The 24518-nt window shown below is 37.7% G+C and overlaps 1 protein-coding gene across 1 annotated transcript in view; it reads right to left on the bottom strand.

The window, feature by feature from the left end:
- Positions 1-1563: 1563 nt before the first annotated feature.
- The window catches only part of ARHGAP29 (Rho GTPase activating protein 29), a 64606-nt gene continuing 41651 nt past the window's right edge, over positions 1564-24518 (bottom strand). Inside the window, 11 exon segments of the mRNA XM_032632941.1 lie at positions 1564-4005; positions 6466-6574; positions 6708-7038; positions 7984-8216; positions 12322-12459; positions 12729-12917; positions 13206-13345; positions 15136-15234; positions 17680-17784; positions 18065-18204; positions 18748-18905. Coding sequence (XP_032488832.1) covers positions 3122-4005; positions 6466-6574; positions 6708-7038; positions 7984-8216; positions 12322-12459; positions 12729-12917; positions 13206-13345; positions 15136-15234; positions 17680-17784; positions 18065-18204; positions 18748-18905 — 2526 coding nt within the window. The 3' untranslated portion in view covers positions 1564-3121.

The following is a 24518-nucleotide window of genomic DNA, read 5'->3' on the forward strand; positions in this document are numbered from 1 at the left end:
AACTTAGTAAAATGGTAAATTCTATGTTACGCATATTTTACCACAATAAAAAAATTTTAAAGGTGCACTTTCTATTGTTAAACACCTGATACTATTGACTTGGCCAAAAAGTTTGTTCGGTTTTTTTCCGTAAGATGGCTCTAGAAGCACTTAGTTGTCTTTAACTATATGCAAAACAATTTTGTTAGATTATATTATGACAGCTGTCATATCAGTGTGCATTTAAAAAAAACTTATCAAAATTGGTGAATTTTTGTGTAATTTTAATATTGAAGATGGAAGAAATAAGCAACATTTTTGGCATACTATGCTTTATTATTTCAAGAAAGGTAAAACGCAACTGAAACGCAAAAAAAAAAAAGATTTGTGCAGTGTATGGAAAGGTGCTGTGACTGACTGAATGTGTCAGAAGTGGTTTGTGAAGTTCTGTGTTGGAGATTTCTCGCTGGACGATGCTCCATGGTCCGGTAGACCAGCTGAAGTCGATAGTGATCAAATCGAGACATTAACTGAGAACAATCAATGTTATACCATGTGGGAGATAGCCTACATACTCAAAATACCCTAATCAAGCGCTGAAAATCATTTGTACCAGCTGGCTATGTCAATCGCTTTGATCTTGGGTTCCACATAAGTGAAAAAAAACCTTCTTGACCATATTTCTGCATGGGGTTCTCTACTGCAACATAATGAAAACATTCAATTTTTAAAACAAATTGTGACGGGAGATGAAAGTGGATACTGTACAACAGTGTGGAACGGAAGAGATCGTGGGGCAAGTGAAATGAACCACCACCAACCACACCAAAGGCCAGTCTTCATCCAAAGAAGGTGATGTTGTGTATATGGTGGGATTGGAAGGGAGTCTTCTATTATGAGCTCCTTCTGGAAAAGCAAATGATTAATTCCAACAGGTACTGCTCCCAGTTAGACCAACTGAAAGCAGCACTCGACGAAAAGCATCTGGAATTAGGCAACAGAAAACACATTATCTTTCATCAGGATAACCTAAGACTGCATGTTTCTATGATGACCAGGCAAAAACTGTTATAGCTTGGCTGGGAAGTTCTCATTCATCTGCCATATTCATCAGACACTGCACCTTTGGATTTCCATTTATTTTGGTCTTTACAAAATTCTCTTAATGGAAAACATTTCAATTCCCTGGAAGACTGTAAAAGACACCTGGAACAGTTCTTTGCTCAAAAAGATAAAAAGTTTTGGGAAGATGTAATTATGAAGTTGCCTTAAAAATGGAAGAAGGTAGTGGAACAAAACAGTGAATACATGTTGAATAAAGTTCTTGGTGAAAATGAAAAATATGTCTTTTATTTTTACTTAAAACCCGAAGAAACATTATGGTCAACCATCAGAATCTGGCAGCCCTGTGTTTTTGACTCCAACTGTTACACCTGTGGAACCTAGAGCACATTATTTAACTAAGCGTCAGTTTCCTTATCCATAACACAGGAATAATAAAGTACTTACCTACCCATTATAGGATGCTGTAAACTTGAAATAATTTATGTGGAACTTAGCAGAGTTCATGGCACACAGAAGGGGCTCAATCAATGTTGGCTCTTATTTTCTTTTTAGGTTTTCATACCAATACAATTCTTTTATATTTTTTACAATGAGGACTAAAAACAAGGCTCCAGTACAAAAAGATTTGGGTTATTCTTTCTTCCTAGTCCTTAATGTCATATAGAACTATAGAACAACTTCCCATAAAATGAATTCCATGTTGTAGTCAAGGGACATATGAGCCCCAAGTGCTGACCACTAAGCCAATGGTTAATAAACCTTAAAGTCTCACACCCTAAGAGGCAACAATTTCAGAGAAACCACAAGAACTTGAAATAATTTAACAGGTTAATGTATATATTTTTTATCAAGTATAACATGGTCATACAAAAGCATTTGTTACAAATATAATTCACACATATAAAAAGAGGCTATTTTATTTTTTTGTCCCTTTTATATCCTATTTTACGCAAAACGACAAAACCAAGAAAATAACAGAACTATACTAGTTCTAAAAACTGGGAATTTTATAAATGAAATATATCCAATCATCTATACCTCCTCTCAAATTCCAAACAATGAGGCTTATTGAATTATACTTAGAATCAACTTAAATAAATCTTTGTATGATTCAGATGAAACATACATTGTCAATGGTTATAAACTCAGGTAGAAAAAGTACATAAAATTATTCATAAGTGAAAACACTTCATACAAAAGAAAGGTTTTTTTTTTTTTTTTTTTTAAAGAAAATCCCAGACAATATTAAAAGGAAAGGCACTGAATTTTAAAACACTGTTTTGGACTATTATATAAAATACCAAAAGGTTCAGAGCTGTTGAACAACAAAAGTTTATGCAGAACAAAGCCGAGAAGTGAAAATTACTAAATGTATAATAGCTAAAACCAAATAAGACATGACTGAACTATACAATTTGGAAACATGTTTAAGTGCATTTTCTTTGTACAATTCAACTGCCTCTCACGTGTAAAATGTGGCAATTAATTAAAATGCAATTAAATACAGATTTGCAAGCCTTTTGGCCATTACACAAATATGAAAAAGTTAAGTGACTCGCCAATTGAAAAATACAAGGTTACACACATACCATAAAAGCACAAATGGTCAAAGATACACTATAAAATTGTGTGAAAAAACAATCATACCAAACAAAGATCTTTCAGGCACTTGCACTCAGAAACATTCCTTTTATAAATAAGCATGTAGTTTCACGTCAAAAAAATAAAGCTGATTTCCTCAATTGCACCTATTAGTTGAGAGCTATATCATATATTAGGGATGCACTTAAATGGACCATATTATGGGGAATCAACTGAACTTTAAAAAAAACATGAGTCTATCTATTTATTCACAACTTCAAAAACACATATAATTCCAGTGAGGCACAGATGGGGCCCTATCAAAACATTCTGTCATTCAATATAACCAAGACAGGATAACAACACAATGACAAAAAAACAAAATCCATGATTTGGCAATCCTATACGAGAGGCCCTGTCAAAAATTTCTTCCAGAAAACAAATACAACACCACAAAACCACAAAACAAAAAAAGAAAAACTGAATTCTGACAACCCTACACAAACTGTGGGATTTCATCTTCAAGGTCTTCAAACTGCTGCATTCGTTTTAACCTCGGTCTCTGACATGCTGGATGTACACCAGGTAAGTCACGCTCTTCAGCCTTCTCTTTAGGCTTGCTAACCGTCTGCACGGGACCAGCTAATGCATTTTCAGAACCTGGAACTGATTTCAGCGCGTGCTCCTGGGGAGCGTGAGTTGTGCAAGGGGGCACAGCTGCGGAGGATGTCACAGATTTCTCCTCATCCCCTCTCCCACTAGCAGCAGGAGCAGGTGGTTTATAAAACGTGGTCCAGTGCTGGGGCTGCAGTGTTCTGGGTGCTCTGACAGGAGCAGGAGGGCAGGAGTCAGAAGACCGTCTCTCTGACACCTGTCTGGCTGACCTGATGGGTTCTGTGTATGGCTTACTGGTGGTGCTGACTGGGTGGTCCCCACCACTCCTGATGCTCACTGACACTTCTCTTTCCTGGAATGCACTGGGCACAATCACTGCAGTCTTTGCAGTCAGGTCATTTTGTTCATACTGTTTCTCCCGAGTTTTCTGTAGAGGTTGCTGATCAAAGCCATCAAATTTGGAACAAACAATAGTTGGGGTGTCTTTTCTATTAACTCCTTCAAAGGTAGGATTCTTGCAAAACTTGCCTGAATTTACATTCCCCATATTTCTGCCAGTTCTCTCACTAGGAGAGCTTGCAAGAAGTAGTAGTCTGTCTACAGGCAAACTTACAGGTCTAATCTTGGTCCTTGGAGTATGCCTCTCGACGCCATTTATTTCCCTATCGGACTTCAGAGTAGGCAGCTTGGAGGTTTTACAAACATCTTCCATCTTTTGTGATGCTGATTCAAGCTCTTGGTCTACAAGCAAACGCACTTTGTTGTCTGAAAAAGGAAAAGATTCGTTTAAAAATCAAACTTTATGGCACGTAGTTAACGAGAGTCCAAATGAGTTATAGATGAACACCCTCTCAAAACAAGGGTCTTCATATATTTTTTCCAAGTTATTCTCTAGGCAGAGGAGTAAAATACTCATAAAATTAAAGGTACACTTTGAATTAAAATGTTAGAATTCCATATTTATTTAAATCAATATAATAAACAGCTACAAAATTCACTGCAGGTTAGTGAAAAAAAACCCCACACTTGCTGATGTAGCTCTTATGTGCTGTGTATGAACAAGTATTTGCTGGCTGAAAGGGTTGTCACGATTTCAACAGGCAGATATTGGTGTGTTACCCTCAGAAAAGTTTCACCAATTTACATGCCAACCAAATGTAACTATGCCCTGAATCCTAAGGCTTTTGCCAACTCAATCTGCTTTTCAGTTACATTCAACCCACAGTGAGAGCATATCATATTAAATGCCTTAGATGCCCTCATATTATCAACTAATAAATGGACTATCATATTCATCCTGCCTGATTAAGGTTGAATAGTTTTAAGTAAAAAATGCCATTCTCTTTATTTGCTGTTTACTCCCAGACGTACTTTCTTCTCTTTCCTATCAAGTCTGGACCCATGTTTTCTCAAACTGGGACCCTGAACTCCTTCAGACCCTATCCTTTTTTGTAGCGTCTCCCCTAAAATAGTCCCATTTCTGGTAAGTTCCGGCCTTCTGCTCATGCTCCTCTTTTGGGCAGCGGTCTGCAAACAGTAGCCCATCAGAATGACTTGATAGTCCTTACCTCATCTGACCTTTCTCCTTACCTGAGACTGTGGACCTCTCTTCTCTGGGCTTCCAGGACAGTGCTCTCTTGTTCTGATTTCCCAGGTGCTTCCCCACGTGTGTAAAACACCCTAAGGGACCTGACACACTGTGGTCAGGCTGTAGGCACCAAAGTGCATTCTTTTTTAAAGAAGATGTTGGGGGTAGGAGTTTATTAATTAATTAATTAATTTTTGTTGTGTTGGGTCTTTGTTTCTGTGTGAGGGCTTTCTCTAGTTGTGGCAAGTGGGGGCCACTCTTCATCGCGGTGGGCGGGCCTCTCACTATCGCGGCCTCTCTTTTTGCGGAGCACAGGCTCCAGACATGCAGGCTCAGTAGTTGTGGCTCACGGGCCTAGTTGCTCCGCGGCATGTGGGATCTTCCCAGACCAGGGCTCGAACCCGTGTCCCCTGCATTAGCAGGCAGATTCTCAACCACTGCGCCACCAGGGAAGCCCCAAAGTGCATTCTTAAGTTCTAAGGGAAAAAACTTGAGTGTAATGGGTAGGAGGGCAGACTCTGAACCCCACCTGCCAGGTTTAACTCAGCTCTACCCCTTCTGCACTAGGCAAGGCAATCTCATTGCCCCTCAGTGTCTTCATCTGTCAAAAGGAATCATAATTTTATCTATGATTATATGTGGCCTAAAAGATCTAACCATGAAAAATGCTTATTTATCTGGTATACAGTTAGCCCTTGAAAAATGACATTTATTTTTATTACTGTTCCTAATGGGGAGCCCTAGCTCATGGAATAGTGAAATAATCACAGACATAGGTCCAAATACTGAACAATTTATTAGGGGCATGACCTCTGACATTATTTAACCTCTCTCAGACTATTAGGCTATGGGTTGAATGGGGCTATTACTACCTATTTATAGCACAGAATTGTTGATAAATGGAATCAAACAATAAGCACGGTGCTTAGCACAGAGCAGGCAGGTACTTAGTGAATGTTAGCTCCCTTACTTTTTAGACCTGTCAGGCTGTGATCACTAATACTTCATTACACTCAAATTTAAAATATATGGCTGCACTTAAAAAAACTGCAAGTTAGCTCTAGTGATGTACAGAATTATAGTAACAAGTGGAAGCCTCTCCACAAATGAATAGCTTGTAGCTATCACTGAAACTAAAATTACCATACAGTGAATAAAATGATTACAGTCAAGGAAATTAAAAAGATATACACATAAGTGCGTTTAATGTGTTACAGGCAGGCAACAGGAAAGGCATTTGAAAAAAATTTTAGAGGTTTTCTGAGTCTAAAGTTTTTGAATTGTAGGAGTCTGGTTGACACCTTATGAGTAATGAGATCAATACAATGATCTATAGTAATAGAAGATGCTAGTGAATCATCATACTGCTTACCAGATTCTGCCTTGACTTTAATTAATGGCAAAAATAAAAATAAAAAACGTTTTCAGAACACAAAACACACCTTCGAACTCCAAGTCTTTTTATAAGAAGGGTTATTGTAAAGAATGAAGGCAACTTTCTTAATGGCTGGCAAAGATGCATTTACTAACGAAGCTTCTTTCTCTGACTTCTCTTAACGCCACTCACCTTGGCTTTTAATCATGGTTTATTGGGACAGTTTTAAGTCAGCAAATATGCATTTTACATGGCCACTCACCAATGAGACATGCATCACATTTTTCGAATGCATTTTGCTTCCGTTCTGATTCCTCAAATGATGCAGTGGATTCAAAACTTTTGCTTTCACTATCTGCAGTATGGATATCCTGTTGATGGAAGAAAATTTTTAAACTTGAAGAAGCAAAACACACCTCAAAATAAACAGTTCAAAGATTCTTAACTTATTAATAACGTAAACATTACAAAGTTCCAACACAATTCCGTAAGAGCAAAACTCACTTCCTTTGAAGAGAAAAACAGTGACTTCGTAGAATGTTCTGGATCTCTTTCTTCTGGTGATAACAGAGGCTTCGGAAGATAGCCTTGGTCAACCTGAGGTGCACCACCACCTGCACTACACACAGCTATATCTTGTGGCTGTAGGGACCCATCGAAGATCTTCTGTGAGTAGGTAATGAGGAACTCCACCAACCTCGCTTGATTTGAATAGTCAGCAAGAGAGGAGATGGTGATAGGAGCAGCTGTGGGTCTTGGCCTAATGAGACTTGGTCCAAATATCACCCCCAAGTTTCTGGAGTTCATTTTGTTTTCTTCTGCATGATCTACGACTCTGTGATGCCGAACACAAAAGGCTGTATTAGATTTCCTTGACAGTCGTTTACTGTGGGCTGGGAAGGGTGCAGAAGTCTAGGGAAAGGATCTATTTATTTGCTTAAATACTGACCACACACCAAGTTGGGTTTCACAGTCTTAGGATTAAATATAAGTAAGTAGAAGGAACCAGTACAGTTTTACCAGCTGCCATAAAGATCTAATAGGCAAACCTGAGCATGTTAAATTCCCGGCTAAAAATTCTTTAGTGGGTACAGAAAGAAGACAGTCGACTCATCTGCCAGTATGTATGACTTTACCAGGACTCCTCCAGCTCACTTTGTGCTACTGCTTGCTATATCCTGGCCTAACCAAATTACTTAAATGTCCTCAAAAGCAAAATGATCTCTTGTGTCTCTGTGTCTATTACCCTCTGCCTGGAATGCTCTTTTGTACATTCTCTGTCACCAAACCATTACTCAGTTCTCCAAGTCTGGCTCAGGGTTACCTTCTCTGATTCATGACCCCCTCTCCCCCATCTTCCACTGCATGTTGAGCAAAGTTCCGTCAGAACAAGAACGACGCGGCGCTGCACTTGTGTGCAGGTCTGCCCTTCAAGCTGACAAGCACAACAGATGACAGAAACCTTCTATCTGCATCCTAATTTCCCCAGCCAGAGCCTGGCATATAAGTGGCATCTGAGGGAAAGATGTTGGCTGCATGAACATATATTCAATGTCTCTCTTTCCCTAACACATATCAGAAATGAAACATTCAATGTAAAAACAATACCACAAGAGTGTGAATGTACTTAATGCTACTGAACTGTACACTTAAAAATGGCTAAAATGGTAAATTTATATGTTATGTGTATTTTACCACAATTTTTAAAAAACCCATAAAAACCGAAAAACGGATCAATTATCCACCCACTAATCAATGTCTGTCTTAGTCAAATTCTTACCGCTTAAGATGAACTATGAGGTAATGAAGGCTGTTAAAATTTGATGCTGGCAATTGTCTTAGAAGATCCTTGCTTTTTAGAAGAATTCGGTTTATTTCTATACACGTATTTGGACATTTTTTGTCCTCAGGATTATCCTTTTTCATCTCTTGTTCTTCATTTACATGTTGGATCTCTATTGCAAGGTCTATAAATTCCTTGTACAATCGGAATAAAATAAATGGTTCTGGTAGCTAAAGAAATAAAATTACATTAGAAATACCATTCTGCCCATTTTTTCCCTGTTAATAACCTACTGAATAGCTACTGAGTGGTTTAGCATGTTCTTTTTAGAGTAACAAGACTTAACGTCAATCACATTTTAGAAATGTACATGTCTCATCACAAGGAAAAATATTTTTCTATTTCTTTAATTTTGTATCTGTATGAGATGATGGATGTTCACTAAACTTACTGTGATAATCATTTCATGATGTATGTAAGTCAAATCGTTGTGCTGTACACCTTAAACTTATACAGTGCTGTATGTCAATTATATCTCAATACAACTAGAAGAAAAAAAATTACACCCAAGAACAAAACAATGTACATGTTTGCTAGATGTGATCTATAAAGTAAATCCGATATCACCATACATTATATCTATATTAAAAATAATTTAACTGGTAATCAGTAAAACTCTAAACCCAAAGCCACATGATATGATTTTAAAACTCTGATAGATATGCTATACCAATTACATTCATGACTGTCCCAAAGTTAGCATGATCTTCAACTATTTTATTAAAACAAACCCAGGATAATATACAATATAAGTCAAATTAATTAGAAAAAGCTTATTTTTTGTAGGTATGGGGGAGAGAGAGAACAAAAAGCTATAGGGTGCTTGTGTTTTACTCGGGCCAGATTGAAGATTAGCAAAAGACAATATGACTTAGGAGAAAGAAACTGTCAACATTTTGTCATCCAATTTTTAAATACCATTTGAATTGACATAAGTAGGTCAAAAAAAGTTCCTCTCTCAAACTGTCAATGGGCATACCACCTTGATCTGTCTGCTGGCATAACTGATTTCAAAGATTCCACTGCTCAGCGATGGAAAATACAGCATCTCTCTGGCTAGCTGATGTCCTACAACATCTGTGGTGAGGTAGGCACCACTTCTCCAGTTTCCCCTTCTGTTCTCAGAGAGGGGAAGCCTTGAGATTAATTTCTACCTCTACCATCTTGGTCACTCTTGGAGCTTCAGATTTACCACATGGTAATGAGTAAATAAAGGCTACTCTCTTAACACTGTAAGAATTGAGCATGGCTTCCCACACTAAAGCTTTGGTCCCACAGTATTCCTAGGATAAAATGAGAGCTGATAGTATTGGACCCCATTTATTTCCTATCCTCCACTGAATAAAAGAAATAAAGGATGATTCATTATAAGATTAAAAGTCATTCAAAGATACTGTTTCCACTTCTCAGTTGAGAATCCTATAAAATGTGATTGAAGAGATATCAATAGTTTCCTGGGCTAATGTGGCACACCCAACATTTGTACCTAATTTCTTTCCCTCCTACCACCCCACTGAAATACAGTTAAGCCTACAGGACTGGAAGAACAGGAATGGGGACAAAAGTAACATTTCACAAGCCGAAGAGGAGGTGAACAAGTGCTGACGTAGCGCTCCTGAGAAAGCTGAAATTCCAAACTGAGAACCAACATGATTTAGCGGATCCTAAGGAGACTCAGGGATTGTGAGACTAGGTCCTCTGATCTCGGGGAAGGGTGAGCTATCTGAACAGCGTTAGATTTCTATATCCTTGTCTCCACTCCATGCTCCTGAGCAACCTCAGAAGTCTGGGGATTTCTTCTCTGGGCAGTGTGAAACAGAGGGTCTCTGGACGGGCAATGCCAAGCACAAGGAACAGGTGGGCAACTACCTTAAAATAAGGATTTAATGACTGTGTGCCTGCTGAATGCAGAGATCCTGGAGCTTCTGACCTAACATGGCTCCCAGAGTTCTGGAACCATACCTGTAGGCAGGGAAAGACCTTTCTCTGGGGTATCAGACCAGCCCAAGAGCAGAGAACTAGAGATACAGACCTCAGGTACTTCCCAAACAGCTCTCCTAGATAACACTACAGTAAAGCTCAGAATCTTCAAAGCCTTCATGTATTCAAGAGCTTCTGGACAGATTTCAGTTCCCAAAGCTTTAATTTTAAGGAGACAATTATGGAAGACAGAGTCAAAATAAGTAGGACAAAAACCAACTTGAAGGTCTACAACTGTGCTGTCAATATCGTAGCCACTATCCACATACGGCTACTGAGCAGTGGCAAGGTGGCTGCTCCAAACTGACATGTGCTCTAGATGAAAAGTATATACCATATTTCCAAGAGTCAGGGCCAAAAAGGTAAATGCTTCATTAATAATTTAAGAATACTGATTAGATGTTCAGATAATATTTTCAATATGTTGAATAAAATATTAAAATTAACTTCACCTGTTTCTTTTTATGTGGCTACTAGATAATTTAATATCATATATAGGGCTCACATTATATTTCTATTGGATGGGGCTAGAAGCTAAGCAGAGGAAAGAATCCTCTTTAAAAAAAGCTACGAATAGTTCAGGTAGAAGAGATGCTGCATTCAATTTTAAAAAGAATGCTATAAAAGGGACAGAAAACCAGAATTCTTGGAAATTAAAAGATGATCTCAGAAATAAAATAGTTTACAGTAGGAATGGAAGAAAAAGCTGAGGAAGTTTCTTAGAAGGTGTTAAAACAAAAACAAATGAAATTAGGGAAAAGGGAAGGAAACTAGAGAACCACTGTGGTTGTTAAGTATCCAAATATAAGTTCCAGAAAGAAAATAGAGAGAAAATAGAGAGGAGGAAATGAGCAAGAAAATTAAAGTTCCAAGAACTAAAGGACAAGTAAGCAGAATGACAGAGCTTGTGGAGTGCCTGAAACCATGGATGAAAATACACCCACATCAAGGCATACATTGTGAAATTTTAGGATAATGGAGAGAAAAAGAAGATTCTACAAGCTTTCAGAGAGAAAACAATAGGCCACATAAAAAGAATCAGGAATGAGAAGGATTTCAGGCTTCAAAGAGAATAAAAAAACACCTTCAAATTTCTGAAGAAAAATAATTTTCAGCCTACAATACTATAAACTTTCACAGTATTCCCATTCAAGAAAGCAGAATAAATACATTTACAGATCAAACAGTTTCAAATATTTACTCTTATTCCACCTTGCTCAAAGATGGGCAAGACCAAAACAGGACAATAAATAAAAAACAGGAAGACATGACACAGAAGACAGGTGTTCCCTCACAGAACTGGGTAGAGCAGAGAGATCCCAGGATGACAGCTCTTCACCATATTAAAAAGGACCTAGATGAAGAACAAAGCTCCCGAGATGGGACACAATGAGGACCATCGTCACTATGCTCTCCATAACTGTCTCTTCACTTTCACCCAAGGACAGAGAGCTTCACCCAAGGACAGAATGCAGCTGGGCTTGTCCCAGATCTTTTGTACTTGGCTTATCATGACAATGTGCTGGTTGTTCCGGTAACCCTTCCAAGAACTGTTGCCTGAGCCACTATGGCCACTTACTTCACCCACAGAAGCGTTTTCTTCAGACCTACTCCTATAACATTCAGGTACAAGAGTGAGCAAAGAAAGAGAAAATATAGAGCAAGTCCACTCCTGACCACATTCCTGCTGAATTTATAGTACCTAGTTTATAGGATAGCCCTGCCCCCCAACTAAGGTGAACTTCATGTTCCCTGAATGCATTCACACCTTGACCACTAACCTCCCACAATAGTTATTTTAAAATATCTATGAAAGTAAAGCCAAACTATGACCCAGACACCGTTCTATTGGCTGAATTCTTCATATAACAGTGCGAATGGTGGACTTTTCTTAAACAGCTAGATTTATGCTTTCTACTCAGTTTTCTAGAACTTAATGACATATTGTTTAGGAATACACAACAGGTATTAAAACTATTAAGAAAAGAGAGGGAGGTATTAATATGGTTAGGAAAGACCACTGGGTAGAGCTGTGGGCTACAACTAGGGAGGGGCAAACAGGGGCCTTCTATAAGGTATAGTGATATTTTATTTCCTTAAGCTAGGTGATGGAAAATGAGTTTTTACTATTATGGGTCTTTAAATTGTACATATATTTTATACACTCTTTGATCTGTACATTAATAATTGGAAAGATATTAACATGGTCTATGTCAATGAAAAAAATATGTGTGGCAAACCGCAAATTATATTTTTGCTCTATTTAATGGTAAATTTCAAGGCTAAAAACTTTACCTGTCGAAGGTATAATTTCAAGACATCACAGATGTCATGTGAACTAAATTCTGAAATGTCTACCAAGTGCATTCCATTTTCCAATGCTTGACACAGTTTTTCAGTTTTTATTTTGTTTCCACATACACGATAAATTCCCTTGAGAAGAAAAGAGAAAAAATTTTGCAAAATTCTGCTTCAGTACAAATGATTAAATGCAGACCTCTAAATATACTTAATGTCTACTTCAATTCTAAATATTTTAGGAAAAAACTAGGACCAAATGAGGTAATATTTTCCAAATAAATCTGAATAAATTCAGTTATTTAGTAAAAACTGAGAGCACTGTTCTCCTTTAATGTCTCCTTATCCTTAGAACAAATCACATTTACATTTAAAAATTTTTAATTTTAAAAGTTATAATGTACCTGTAGACACAAGGCTCTATTTTCAATCTCTGAGGCACATATTTTGAGTACAAAAGGGATGCCATCTGGTTCCTTTTTTGCAACTTGTGTGAATTCTGCTCCAAATAAGTGTATTTTCCCCAGAAGTTTCTGATGACCACAGATGATGACTAAATTTTCCAAACACTTTCGGTGACAAACAAGGAGACACTACAAGAAAATGAAAGTCTAAAATGGTTAACTCACCTTAAAACTATTCACAACTGGACAAACTACAGGTAGAGTGGTAACAGAACAAAAATGAGTTTAAAAGGTATTACTTGTGGTGTTTGAAATACATTTACTAGCAAAATGAAATATAAAATTACAGAAATACACCGTGGTTCAATTTATTAAAAATACATTTGCAAAAGATCCTAATCGGTAAAATGAATAACAAAAAGCATTGCTCAAAGCAAAAAGCATAAAAGGGCTAATGTAATTCCAGAAAGACCTTACCTCTTCGCATTCAACACCCTGGAATACCACAATGCCTTCACAGTCCCTGCACTTCGTGGGGGATCTCAGTTTGCGAAACTTGTGGGTGAGAGCTGCCTTTGACATCAAAGTTTTCTTAAATGTTCCGAGGGAATTGGGTCCTTGTAACAGAAGTAGAATAGCATGTAAGAATTGTAAGACTACAGAAAAATTATACCGTATGATACTACATTTCAAAAAATCTTTAGGGCTTCCCTGGTGGCGCAGTGGTTGAAAGTCCGCCTGCCGATGCAGGGGACACAGGTTCGTGCCCCGGTCCGGGAAGATCCCACATGCTGCGGAGCAGCTGGGCCCGTGAGCCATGGCCGCTGAGCCTGGCGTCCAGGGCCTGTTCTCCGCAACGGGAGAGGCCACAACAGTGAGAGGCCCGCGTACCCCAAAAAAAAAAAAAAAAAAAAAAAAAAAAAAAAAATCTTTAAATAAGATTACAAAAAGCTCTTACTGTAATAACAAAATAAGCATCCAACTTATAGATCTCTTACAAGGCACACATATATCAAACATTTAAGCTACGAGTAAAAATCACCATCAGACCAATAAGATACTTCTCAAATAGCATGGCATAATGTTTCCAGAATCAGCGAATTTACAGTTATTAACATGTCCTTTATTACACAGGTGGCATTACATTCTTAGAAAATGACCCTTTGAAAGCTTGGAATAAAACTAGCTATATGAGGTTAGTGTGTCAGCATTATTTGCATTAAAGATAAAGCTATTCTCAATTCATTACAAAATTATAAGTAATACTAGCTAGTTATCTACCAATATCCTATCAGAGGGCTTCACCTGGTGGTGCAGTGGTTGAGAGTCCGCCTGACAACGCAGGGGACACAGGTTCGAGCCCCGGTCCGGGAGGATCCCACATGCCGCGGAGCGGCTGAGCCCGTGAGCCACAGCTGCTGAGCCTGCGCTCTAGAGCCTGCAAGCCACAAGTACTGAAGCCCAGGCACCTAGAGCCCATGCTCTGCAGCAAGAGAGGCCACCGCAGTGAGAAGCCTGCGCACCGCAACGAGGAGCGGACCCCGCTCGCCGCAACTAGAGAAAGCCCACGCGCAGCAACAAAGACTCAATGCAGCCAAAAAAAAAAAATCCTACCAGAGGTCAGATGTTCTTATACTATTTAAGAAAATGATACCAGAACAGGTATCTGGAGGTCTCAAATGAAGCCATTAACATGACTTCTCTTTTATACCCTTCAGCATCCACAACTTTCCCTGCCCTCAAGAAGTACATGTATGGGCTTCCCTGGTGGCGCAGTGGTTGAGAGTCCGCCTGCCGATGCAGGGGACGCGGGTTCGTGCCCCGGTCTGGGAGGATCCCACATGCCGCGGAGCGGCTGGGCCCGTGAGCCATGGCCGCTGAGCCTGCGCGTCCGGAGCCTGTCCTCCGCAACGGGAGAGGCCACAACAGTGAGAGGCCCGCGTAACGCATAAAAAAAAAAAAAAAAAAAAAAAAAAAAAAAAAAGAAGTACATGTATTTACTTTTCCTGCCTAGCTTCTTACACTATTTCTTTTGAAGAGGCTTTTCTCATACAGAAATTCTCATGACTAGAATGTCTCTCATGTATTGCAACACTCTGAACAATTACGTCACTATTAGATTTATGAAAGACCAAAATATCTAGCCTATTTTATCAACATGCTAATACATTTTGGCTCTAGTGGTTTTGCTGTTTATTCTTATATTTTTACTTGTAACATTTGATTAATACATTGTCAAACCATCCTTGTACATAATTTGTTGGGATACATTTAAGTCACCATAATGCCCTTTTTTAAAAATACACAGTAAAGGAATTCTTTAAATCATACTATTTTTTCCCTAATATCATGCAATGCTACTGATTCAACTGGTTTAGTGGAAACTTGATTCAGGTGAGTGTAATACCAGCTTCTGAAGGGGAAGGTGGCTCTCTTTCATCCAGATCATCTGCAGAAGACATGGTTCCACTGGATGGAGTTCGTGGAAGTTTTCGATGAAAGTCTCCTAAAAGAAAATTCATTGTAGAATTTAAGAAACGGGTAGTGACGACATTTTTTGAATAACGCAAGTCATACTATTATATTAGCTACAATGTAAACATTTGCTTCCATTCACAGACTTTGGACACAGGGGATTCTGATACTCTTGGGAACAAAAAAGGAATGAGCCAAATCTGACTTTTCCAAATAAATTTAAAATTGAGGATCACACATTCCAATGAACCTTACTGTCAACTTCTGATAGTAAGTGCTAGAGATTATAAACTCAAGGACAGGGAGTATTTTCTATTCAAGTCTTATATCTAATGTCTGACAGAATAGCTGGCACAATGGTAAAGTTGTCATTAAATGCTTGTTGAATTAAAGGATAAAGAAATACTTACACTGTAACCTAAAGCTTTCTAAAATAAACAAAAATCTACAAACATAGCAATACAACAGTACCATCACATTTATGTTGCCAGTAAGACAGAAGACCAGGAACCAGGACCAATGATCCTGGCAGGGAGCAGAGCATGGGATATAAGCTGTCAGCCAAGGACTCTGCCATGTGTCTCAAAGCATGGGTGGAAGCAGCCTGACCAGGTAATGAAATGAGGTTTATTTGCTCCCTGCTGATATTACACACAGGGCTGTGTCTAAGTGGAAGGTTACACTTAACTCAAGCCCTTAACAGTCTTAGGTTCAGAGTTAGAAAGGGCTTTACAAATTATTTAAACCACATCTCTCCCAAAAGATTCCCCCTGCCTTCAAACTATGCTTAAAAGGCGGTCATCTAGTTTTTGTTTTGAATGTGTCCTCCAATGACTAAGAAATCATGAGACCACATGCTGATTTTCGAACTATTCTAACTGTAAAATGACTTCCTTGTATTGCTGAGCAGAAACCTGTCACCTATAAATCCCAGCTCTTGGTCACATGTCTCCCTAAAGGAGCAAACAAGCAGGCTGACTCTCACCCTTCTACACTTCAATGTCTGAGAACAGCTGTCACGTCCCCAGGTTTCCTCTTTCCCAGGCTATGCACCCCTCAGTCTTCACCCATTTATCATGCGACCAGTTTCCAAATTTCTGTCTTTACCACATGAAGTCTTACAGGATTCCAAATAATTCAGAGCTGGCTCTAGACTGTCTCTTAATTTCTGGGGATAGCTAGAACCACTCTGTTTTTACAAAGCTAATTACAAATATTCAGTTAAATATTTAGGATTGCATCTCCAGAGTGTTCCTGAACAGCAATAATTTTAAAGTAGGACTCAAAGTAGTTGCTGACAACCTGCCTATAAACCCCAGTACGGCGTGAAAGTCATTTCTAACTTTAAATTCAAGGGCTTTATTTACATGAATAAAATTTCTGTAATATGTAGAACACCAGGCAAAAAAACAAAGCCTTGGACTCTGAGGTAGGTTAAATCCTAACTTATCTCCCGCAGTGCCAAGAGCGTAGGAGAAAGACACTTAGCCAGGAAGAACAAGACTGGGAGAAGTCTCTGGCAGAAAAGCGGAGGAGAAAGAACATCGAAAGTAATAATCTCAAGGGTTCAAGTGACACCTTCTTCTCTTGCTAGCTGTATTACCTCTGGCAAGTTATTCTCTTTGAAGTCACTAAGGGAGAGTTCAAAACATCTATTCTGCCTCTCTAAGGAGCATGAGACTATCAAAGTACCTTAAAGCACATTTATAAAAAATGAAATTATCACAGGCACGAGAACTGTTCTTAATTGTACAGTTCATTATAGTGATTAACTACAAAACAATCCAAAAGACAGATAATCACATTTACGTTCATAAAACGGAATACTATACAGTATAAAATAAAGACAGCTTCTCATATCAATATGATCCAAAAAAAGATGCATGAAAGAAGACACAAAAGAATAGTATGATTTCATCTGCATACTGTTCCAAAGTGGGCAAAGCTCAACTAGATATAAGTACTAAAACATTTAAAATAGCCAGGGAAAGATTAACAAAATTCAGGATGGTGGCTCATCTGGGGGGTGATAGAGCAAGGTTATCAAGGAGGTATATATAGAGGCCTTCTAATATACTAATAATGTTTTATTTCTTAGGCTAGGTGTTGAATATATAAGGGTTTGTTCTATTATTTTTATGTAAACTGTACACATATATGTACAAATCCCTCTCTATGAGACAGTTCATTATAAAAATAAGATAGTTATAAACAACAAGGATTTACTGTATGGCACAGGGAACTATATTCAGTATTTTGTACTAAACTATAATGGAAAGGAATCAAAAAAGTATATATATACATAAATATATGTATAACCTAATCACTTTGCTGTACACTTAAAACTAACACAATATTGTAAATCAACCATACGTCAATTTAAAAAAAAGGAAAAGAAAGTAGTTAAAAATATCCCCCTAAAGGAAAATTTTAATCTGTCATTGAATTTTCACTCTAGACTTAAATACTTATGTACCTGGACTTATAGATTCAGAATCCAGAGATCTAGATTCACTGCTTCCTCCAGTGCTCTCAGAATCACTAAACATCCCAAATGTCCATGACCTTATAAAAGAAGGACCTTTAAGAAAAGAATATTTAAAGTCAAACTTGGCTACAGACAAATTTCGTAAGTGTTTCAAAACACCGATATTATTTAAAATGAGACAAGTCCAACTTCTTCAACAGTGTTCAGCAACTGACTGTAAGACAAGCACAGTGCTCACAACTGTGAATAAAACCTCATAAGGTTACAATTCAAGGCCTGCTTTTTAAATTCCAGAGCTGCAATTCATTTAATGATCCCATTTAAACAATTTGATCTTTCATAAATTAGTGCTGTCTTTAATGTGAAACACTACCTGATATGTCTGCACTGTTAGAGCATCTGTCCTCTTCAATCTTATTAGAGTTGTCAGGAAGGCGCACAACATCCTCTAAAGAGTCGGAAGGTCCATATCCAGGAGTGTGAGGGGTATTTGTTAACTGTCTATTTACACTCCTAAGAAAAACCCAAATAAAACTCATCATTCAGAAGCATGACTACTTTATTCTATTTTCAGGAGAATCTGTTAATTTAATGAACAGAGTAATTAAATTAACTAAATATTAGGAACAGACCATATTATACTGTTGAACTTCTTAAAAGAGATGTGAATAAAACTTATTAATCATTTCTATTTATTATAGCTGAAACACAGAAAAGAATAGCAAAAGTACAGTCCATTATTCATATCATGGTTAAACTCTTCTGGTATAACCTGTGTGGAAAATGTAGGTTGTTAAGTTTGTGGACATTCGAAATTGATATGACCATGATTTGCCATTCTCAAAGGATTTCTAAATCTCAAAGAACCGAGCTCTGTGTTAAAATGGAAAACTTTACTCTTAAGTGAGTCACATCTTAAATAATATTTTAAAAATTCAGAAGGTTTTAAAGTCAATTCTACCAGTGTTAGAAAAAAACATCACCTGACACCAGATAGGAAACTTAGCAGTAAAGGTTTTATGCCTTGAAATAATTTCACCTAACATTAATTCTCACCCATCAACTTTTTCTTCCTCAGCTGAATTCGTGGCCCTGACAAACTCACTGTACTCCTGGCCTGGGTCATAGAGTTTGGCACCATCACAGAGAGACTGTAAATTGTTCGCGAGGGAGGCAGCCTGCAGGTGTTGCATCTGGAAGAGGTTAACCGTTACCTGTGGGAACAGATAGAAACAAAAGGCAATGTAACTCATGTTATAGAGAATGCTGCATAAATACACGTTTATTTCAAGTGACAGCACCAAGAAAAAGGCCACACAGGGAAGAGCTCAACAGTGAATCTCCTCGAGAGCACACTATGTTGCCTGACTCGGTACCAGGTCCAAATCAGAAAAATAAAAAAAGAAAGTAGTTTTAATCCAATACCTAAGAGCAATCATTTCTGGCAAAACTGGCTTTAATCTGAAATGCTTAAAAGCACAACCCCATGTCCCTAATGGTTCACAATTTTAGGAGACAGATATGTTTTTGAGGATCCCCAGCTCTGTACTGATGGTCTGACCACAACTTTCTAAACTGAAAAACATGGGGAAAAATATTCCAATCAGAACACTGTTATTTTGACTTTCACTTCTTCAATCCTCTATAAATAGAAATGCTTTATACTTATGATGTGTCCTACAGCGCTCGGTTTTTATAATTAGGTACTATCCTGAGTCTCTTCAAAATACAGTATTCCACTGAGTTTCTACAAATGCCTAAATATACTGTCACTACTGCCACTTATAGTAACAACAACAATAGCAGCTGGAGCGTGCTTACAATATGCCAGATCCATTCGGAGAGCTGTACATGAATTAACTACTCTCATGTTCACAGAAACCAGGCTTTGGGTATACTACAGCAAATAAACAGATGAGATCCCAGCCCTCATAAGAGTCTGCATTTTCGTGAGGGTGGTGTTGGAGAGAGAGAACAAACTAAGTAAATAAGATAATTTCTGGTACTGAAAACTGCTACAAATACGATATAATATTGTCAGGTTAATGGGATATGACCAGGTATATGCTTGCAAAAAGGTACTTTTGACATGACAGTTTGGTGAAGGACTCTCTGAAGAGGTAACATCTGAACTGAGACCTGATATAAGAAAGAGCCAGTGTGAAGTTTCAGGGAGAAGACCAATCCAGACAAATGGAAGAGGTAGTGCAAAGATCCTAGGGCAAAAGTAAGAAAGAACTTGTCATGCTCAAGAAACAGATGAAAGGTCAGTGTGGCATTTCAGTTTGAGATCAAGCCAGAAGGGGAAGATGTAATCTAAACCAAGGTAAGGGGTCTGGATTTAAGTACAACTGAAGGAAGCCAGTGGAAGGTTTTAAAAGGGTGTTAAGAGCTATAACATGATCTGATTTATTTTTCTAAATGCCACTCCGGCTCCTGTGTGGGAAATGTGAATGAATGCCAAATTTCAATTGGCTTAATGTTATTTCAAAGACTGCCATGTTTCCTCTTTCATCTCTCTTGATTATACCAGATGATATGCTGAACTTCTGATTAGCCTCTAAGTCCTTTCCAAGATAGACAGGCATTCTCCAAGGATAACTAAGAGTCAGCATAAATAGTATTTGAAAAGTGCACATAAATGAATAGCTTGTTTGTGCCCTCTTTCAAGGAACATAGGAAATTCAAACTGTGGATGGTAAAGTTTAAGTCCAGCAATTAGCTACAATCAGGGAATTCTCCAGTTAATGGTAAACTGAACTTATACTTTCTTGAGTAAAGGTAACTAACTATATGTTCATTTTTAATACTTTTTAATAAGCTCTACGAATCTAGTTAGAAACACCAATAATTTAAAAAGCCAAATGAATATACTGGCATAATCGCCTATCCGCTGAATGTTTGTCTCTGGGTACTTATTAATAATAAAGACTTAAGCAATAATATATACTGGAAGCCCAATCTTAAAATCTCTTTTCCCTAAATGATTCAGCCTTCTCCCTCACCTAACAGAAGTGCTAAAGATTGAGGTCCCCATGGGGTAGATCTTACAGGACTTGCTGGGCATCTTAACTGGGGTGGCTCATGGGTACCTCAAAAACCATCATGCCTCTAAGATCTTTTTGTCCCCCAATCCCTTCCTGAGTCAGGGACTTGGTCCTTTTCTTCTAGGCCCCCAATGTGTAGCACAGTGTCCTAAGTGCTTCATAAAGGTGAAATGACCAAATGAATAGTAGTAGAATGTGTTATCAGTCAAGGTCATACTGAAATTCTGTACATTTCCTGGTACTGCTAACTCAAGCACATAGGACTTCCAACTCTATGCCCAGCTTTCGTCACCTACATCTAATTTTTAGCTATTCCATGGGCACAGAGATTAGCACACATTTCTCTGACAGTTGTTGAAACAGAATATGCCATAATATCAAATCAATGGGAACAGATTCTCCCATATAGATTAGCAATAATCTAAAAATTAATTTTTATTCAATATTATTTTCTATCCTATATTTTTAAAAAGATAAATTTTTCTTGAATACTCTTTAAAACAAAAGGAAAAACTTTTGTGCTAATGTTTCCCATTCTTCAAAGCCCACTGATTTGATTAGGTCTTTAGTGACTGACTTGGTAATTTCTCCTTCCTCTCACTTAGTAATGTAATTATGATCTACATCCCATACTCTTCAATACTTCATAATTCAAGACAATTTTGAATATTCAGGAGTAATTCTTGATGTTCATGATATGACTTACAATTTTGCTGGGATGTGAAACTGATTTGTGTATCTTTCTTAAGACAGTGAGTGAATATAACTGTGTCTAGCATCTTTACATCTCAAATAATTTTGTTTTCTCTGCAATGATATGCACAATAACATATCCTAGAGTGAAAATAAAATTCTTTTAAAAACAATCTGAGAGATGGTGTTGCAAAATAAGTCACCAAAATCCCCCAATTCTCCTGCTTTGATGGAGAAGAAAACATAAAGAAATCTGAGCCAATTATGGCTCTTACCTGGGAAAAAACACCAATATTCAAGAACTCAATGTTGGATTTGGTATCTGCTTGGATCTTCATGTGAATAATGCCATACGGAATAAGTAAAACTGATTAAACTGGTTCAAAAGAACTCCAGCTAGTAAGAAATTCTGCTCACAAATATATATAGAGAAATTTTCTATAAACTGTCTCGATACATTACATGCTGTAGTGGTTTTCAGGAGTTTGGGGATTTGTTCAAGTTCGGGGAACTTTAACCGCAAAGTCTACTTCATACACTGATATGTACTGCTCTCCAATTTTTCAGATGTATTAATTCTCTCCCCCTAAATAAATGCTAAACTCCTTGAGGGCAGGTCTTACATTTCTTTTAAATAAATAGTAGGCGTTAATAAATACAGATGTTATATACAAAATTAGGTAACTTCTTGTTTATATCACATCAAATTAAAAGAAATCATAATTGTTGGATCACCAAATAGCATCGCTTTTTAAGAGGGAGGTAGACAAACAAGATTAAGCTCATGAGAGAACTCAAAACCATGTCACATGAAGAAAAGTAATCAGATTTGGGGGTGTTATGCCTGGAAAAAAACATCCAGGGAGAGAAGGTAATAACTACCTTTAAATATTTAAAGTACTATCTTATGGAAGAGGGATTATATCAGTACAGTACAACTTGAAAGGTCCACAAGAAAACAGATCTTTTTTTAGCTCAATATAAACATCATATTAATTTTGGAGCTGTTCAAATCCAGGCTAAGTAATCATTCAGCAAGACAGCACAGTATTCAGGAGCACAGGCTCTGAAGTTATTCAGCCAGGGTCTATCCTAGCTTTACAACTTACATGCTAGGTGACCTTGATATCAAGTTATTTATAACTTCTCTAAACCTGTGTTTCCAAAAAAGTTAATGTACAAATACATATTATAGGGAATCTTGTTCAAAATGCAGATTCTGATACCAAAAGTCTAGGCTGAAATCCAAGATTCTGCATTCCTCACAGGCTCCCAAATGAATGAGAATGTGACTGGTCCAAGGAATACATTTTGAGAAGAAAGGCTTTCTAAGCTTCAGTTTCCTCATCAGTAAAATGGAGCTTAAAACAACTGTTTTTACCTAGTAGTACTCTGTGAAAATTAAATGAGTTAATGAAGGCAAAGAGCTTAAGGCACTGACAAGCACATAATCTTAGCTATCATTAGCTGCTGTTTGAGGTGAAAAGGACTTGTTAAAGGTAAAAGATTGGCTTAAACAATTTACGTGGGAATTTTGGATCCTGGGATTTTATAATTCTTTTAAATAATTTTACTAAAATTGATTCTGTAAATTAACCACATATTAATTAATCAGAATTTTATAAATAAATGAATTTTAAACACCCAGAAACATTTTAAGGAAGACTTCTGATTCAGATGGAATAAGCTCACTTCCCACAGTCTCTCAATGAATTTTCCTAAAAACCCTTCACAGAATGCATGGATTAGCTATCTGAGGGCTCTGAAAAGTAAATGGTAGCAGGTAGACTGTGGAAATAAACTACAAATCAAGGTATGTAGTACCAAAGCATACCAATTAGTGGTATGCTTCCTGTTATTTTTTTTCTGCTACTGTGTTTCCCAGCTAGTACACAGCTCCTACTCAAATAAATGTGACTGAAAGAGTGGGGGAAATCCTTTGGTTTCTTTTGTATGTTTGTTTTCTCTTCTGCCCCAGCACCCAAGCAAGCCCCAAGCCCTAAGATGAAGTCCTGTGGCAGTGGCAGTGATGGCAGTAGCAGCAGAACAGACATCTAAAAACTCTTCTCTATAAGCAGAGGGGAATTCTCTATAAGTAGATGAACTGTGGTCTGGAGTGAGGGGTCTGAAATTCCTGTTTTTTCTTTCTCTTTATCCTTCCCCTACTTGGCTCTTAAAGCAGCAGACTAGGTTGACTAGTTTCCCAGCCAGAAGACACAGAAGGGAGCCCTTAGGAGTTGAAGAGTGAACCTAGCTAGATCAAATGCCTGCAAAACTTTTTAAGAATCAACATTCAATATAGGTTATAAAGAAAACCCAGAGTCATATAAGGTAATATTGCAAATGTCTAGGATATCATCCAAAACTACTTGTCACACAAAGAACCAGGAAAATCTCAGTGACTCACAAGAGAAAAGATAATAAACAGATACCAACCCTGAGATGACTCAGCTATTTGAATTATCAGATAAAGACTTTAAAGCAGATATTATAATGGTTTCAAGAAGTAAGGGCCAACAATATTAAAATGTGGAAAGACTGAAGTCTCAGCAGAGAATTGGAAGATATAAAAAAGAAACAAGAGGAAATTTTACTACTGAAAAATATAATATCCAAAACAAAAAATTTATTAGATTGACTATATAAAAAATGGAGATAACAAAGGAAAGAGTCAGTGAACTTGAAGCTAGATCAGTAGAACAAGAGGAAAAAAAGACTGGGGAAAAAACAGGTCCCACATTCCTGTGGGATAATAACAAAATGTCTGACATTTGAGTCTTTAGAGTCTTAGAGGAAGAGGGGAGCGTGTTATAAAAAAATATTTGGGGCTTCCCTGGTGGCGCAGTGGTTGAGAGTCTGCCTGGCGATGCAGGGGACACAGGTTCGTGCCCCGGTCTGGGAAGATCCCACATGCTGTGGAGCGGCTGGGCCTGTGAGCCATGGCCGCTGAGCCTGTGCATCCGGAGCCTGTGCTCCGCAACAGGAGAGGCCACAACAGTGAGAGGCCCGTGTACCACAAAAAAAAAAAAATATTTGAAGAAAAAATAGTCAAAAACTTCCCAAATATTGCAAAAGTCAAACTTGCAG

Source organism: Phocoena sinus, chromosome 1, assembly GCF_008692025.1.
Source record: "Phocoena sinus isolate mPhoSin1 chromosome 1, mPhoSin1.pri, whole genome shotgun sequence".
In the NCBI taxonomy this organism is placed as follows: domain Eukaryota; kingdom Metazoa; phylum Chordata; class Mammalia; order Artiodactyla; family Phocoenidae; genus Phocoena; species Phocoena sinus.